The sequence below is a fragment of the Camellia sinensis genome, chromosome 9 (assembly GCF_055761805.1).
Source record: "Camellia sinensis isolate YWXY chromosome 9, ASM5576180v1, whole genome shotgun sequence".
NCBI lineage: Eukaryota > Viridiplantae > Streptophyta > Magnoliopsida > Ericales > Theaceae > Camellia > Camellia sinensis.
In genome coordinates this window covers 46,569,131-46,571,185 of record NC_138969.1, presented here as the reverse complement: position 1 = coordinate 46,571,185, position 2,055 = coordinate 46,569,131, and the positions used below count along the sequence as shown (strand labels likewise).

At 43.6% G+C, this 2,055-nt stretch overlaps 1 protein-coding gene across 1 annotated transcript; it reads right to left on the bottom strand.

Moving 5' to 3' along the window:
• Positions 1 to 907: 907 nt before the first annotated feature.
• LOC145799394 (uncharacterized) lies at positions 908 to 1,834 on the bottom strand. Its single transcript, XM_082888962.1, has one exon. It carries the CDS (start codon positions 1,832 to 1,834, stop codon positions 908 to 910), a length of 927 nt encoding a protein of 308 aa, XP_082745088.1.
• Between the last annotated feature and the right edge of the window lie 221 nt (positions 1,835 to 2,055).

Genomic DNA, 2,055 nt, shown 5'->3' with positions numbered 1-2,055 from the left:
GCCATCTTAGAATAACCGAGCCTGCTATAGTTGCATTTTGCATGTGTTGCATTAGGCATTTTTGTACACTTAGGATCATGCATGATTTCTAATATAGTTTCTATTTTGGCTTGGAGTACTCGGTGAGTTTTATGCTTTAGCATCCTTGCATGCATGTGAGTGAATGCCATGATAGCATGCTTACCATGAGGCTATGTGCTTATATGATATAACTGCCTGAATGCCTGTGGGTGAAGGTTGGGTTACTTGAATTGGGACAATTCATCAAATGTTTGTTTTAAGCCCACTAGATAGTGGCAAAACCATCTTTTCCAAAAGCCCACCTGAGGGTGGCAAATCCGTGTCTTAGCCTACCTACGGGTAGCACCATCAAACCATTTTCAAATAAACAAGCATGAAATGTTTTGTTCCAATTCGAACGACCCAGTCTATATTTATATGCTGCAAGCATCACATAGTAACCTAGGCTAATAACCGGAATAAGAACATACAATGTTTTCAAAAATTGATATCATGGTTAGTAGAGGCCGGTCTATGACCGGGCGAGCGGGGGTGCTCACGAAGTGACTTTTCCCAATCGTACCCAAGTTCCCGAGCCGAGGCAACTTTGGTGATGACGGACACGTGGCCTTTTGGCACCGAGTCAGGGTTTCCTAAATTTCCCAAAATAAAATATTTAGGTGGCGACTCTGTATCTGGCAAAGCAGTCCATGTTTGGCACTTCTTTCAAAAATCTGTTTTCTTAAAACGATTTGCCGGATTTGGACTCTTTGGTTCAGATTTAGAACCGTGACTGCGAAAGTCGAGTCCGAGCTGTAGCGAGGTCCCCCGCGGGCTTGTTACACCCGGTAATCGATGCATAACCTCATCGTGCCATCCTTTTTCTTCACGAACAATACTGGAGCTCCTAGGGTGAGGTACTAGGTCGAATGAAGCCTTTGTCCAGTAGTTCCTGGAGTTGAGTCTTTAGCTCTTTCAATTCTGTCATTGACATGCAGTAAGGGACTTTTGATACTGGTTGCGTACCAGGTTGAGTTTCAATGGTGAATTCGATTTCCCGGTCAACCGGGGTACCAGGTAGATCTTCAAGAAAGACATCCGGGAATTCTCTAACCACGGGGATTGCATCAATGGTGGGGACCTCTTTTTGTGTATCGATCACATAATAAATATAACTACAACAACCCTTTCTTAGAAGTCGTTGGGCTGTCATAGAGGATATAATACATGGAGGGTTGGAAACTCTAGTCCCATCAAAGACAAGCTCAGGTTGGTTTGGTAACCTGAGGGAGACCTTTTTGGCTTTACAATCAATAGAGGCGTGGTTAGTAGCCAGCCAATCCATCCCTAAAATCACATCAAAGTTCTCAATGCGGAGGGGAATCAAGTCTACGTATAAGGTTTTGCCTTTTAGGGATATAGCACAAGATTTATAGACATCAGTACTAAGAGCAGAATTACCAGAAGGAAAAAACACAAACAATATATATCCTAAGGGTTTGAGTGTTAATGCTAGCTTGGCAGCAAAGTGTGGTGCAACAAAAGAATGAGTTGACACAAAGTCAATGAGGACATGAGCTAAATGACCATAGATAGAAAGTATACCTGACACAACATTTTCAGTAACTTCTGGTTTTCCAGGTACTATGGCAAAAGCCCTTCCTTGGCCTTTTTGGTCCTTCCTCTCTCCTCCAGGTCCTGCGGGTTTTCTGACTAGGCCAGAGGGACTGGCTGTAGGATTGGTAAGCTTTGGACAATCCCTCAGCAAGTGGCCAACTTGACCGCATTTAAAGCATGCTCCCGTATTTTGATGGCATTGTCCCCAATGAGCCATTCCACACATAAGGCAAGTTGGAATGGTGCCACTTCTGGGTTTAGTAGAACCTTGATTACCTGAGCTGGTTGTGCCCGTATTCACCCTCTTGGGAGGCACAACACCGAATCTTCTGTTGTCTTTTTCCCATAATCGTTTCTTTTGGCTTGGTTCCCTAGAACAAGAAGCTTTATTCCTTTTTCTGCAATATATGCTCGATCTACTACTTCTACATAGGTTGG

Excerpts from the sequence above, each read along its gene's own strand:
- LOC145799394 (XM_082888962.1), bottom strand. The coding sequence starts at position 1,834 with ATGGCTCATTGGGGACAATGCCATCAAAATACGGGAGCATGCTTTAAA.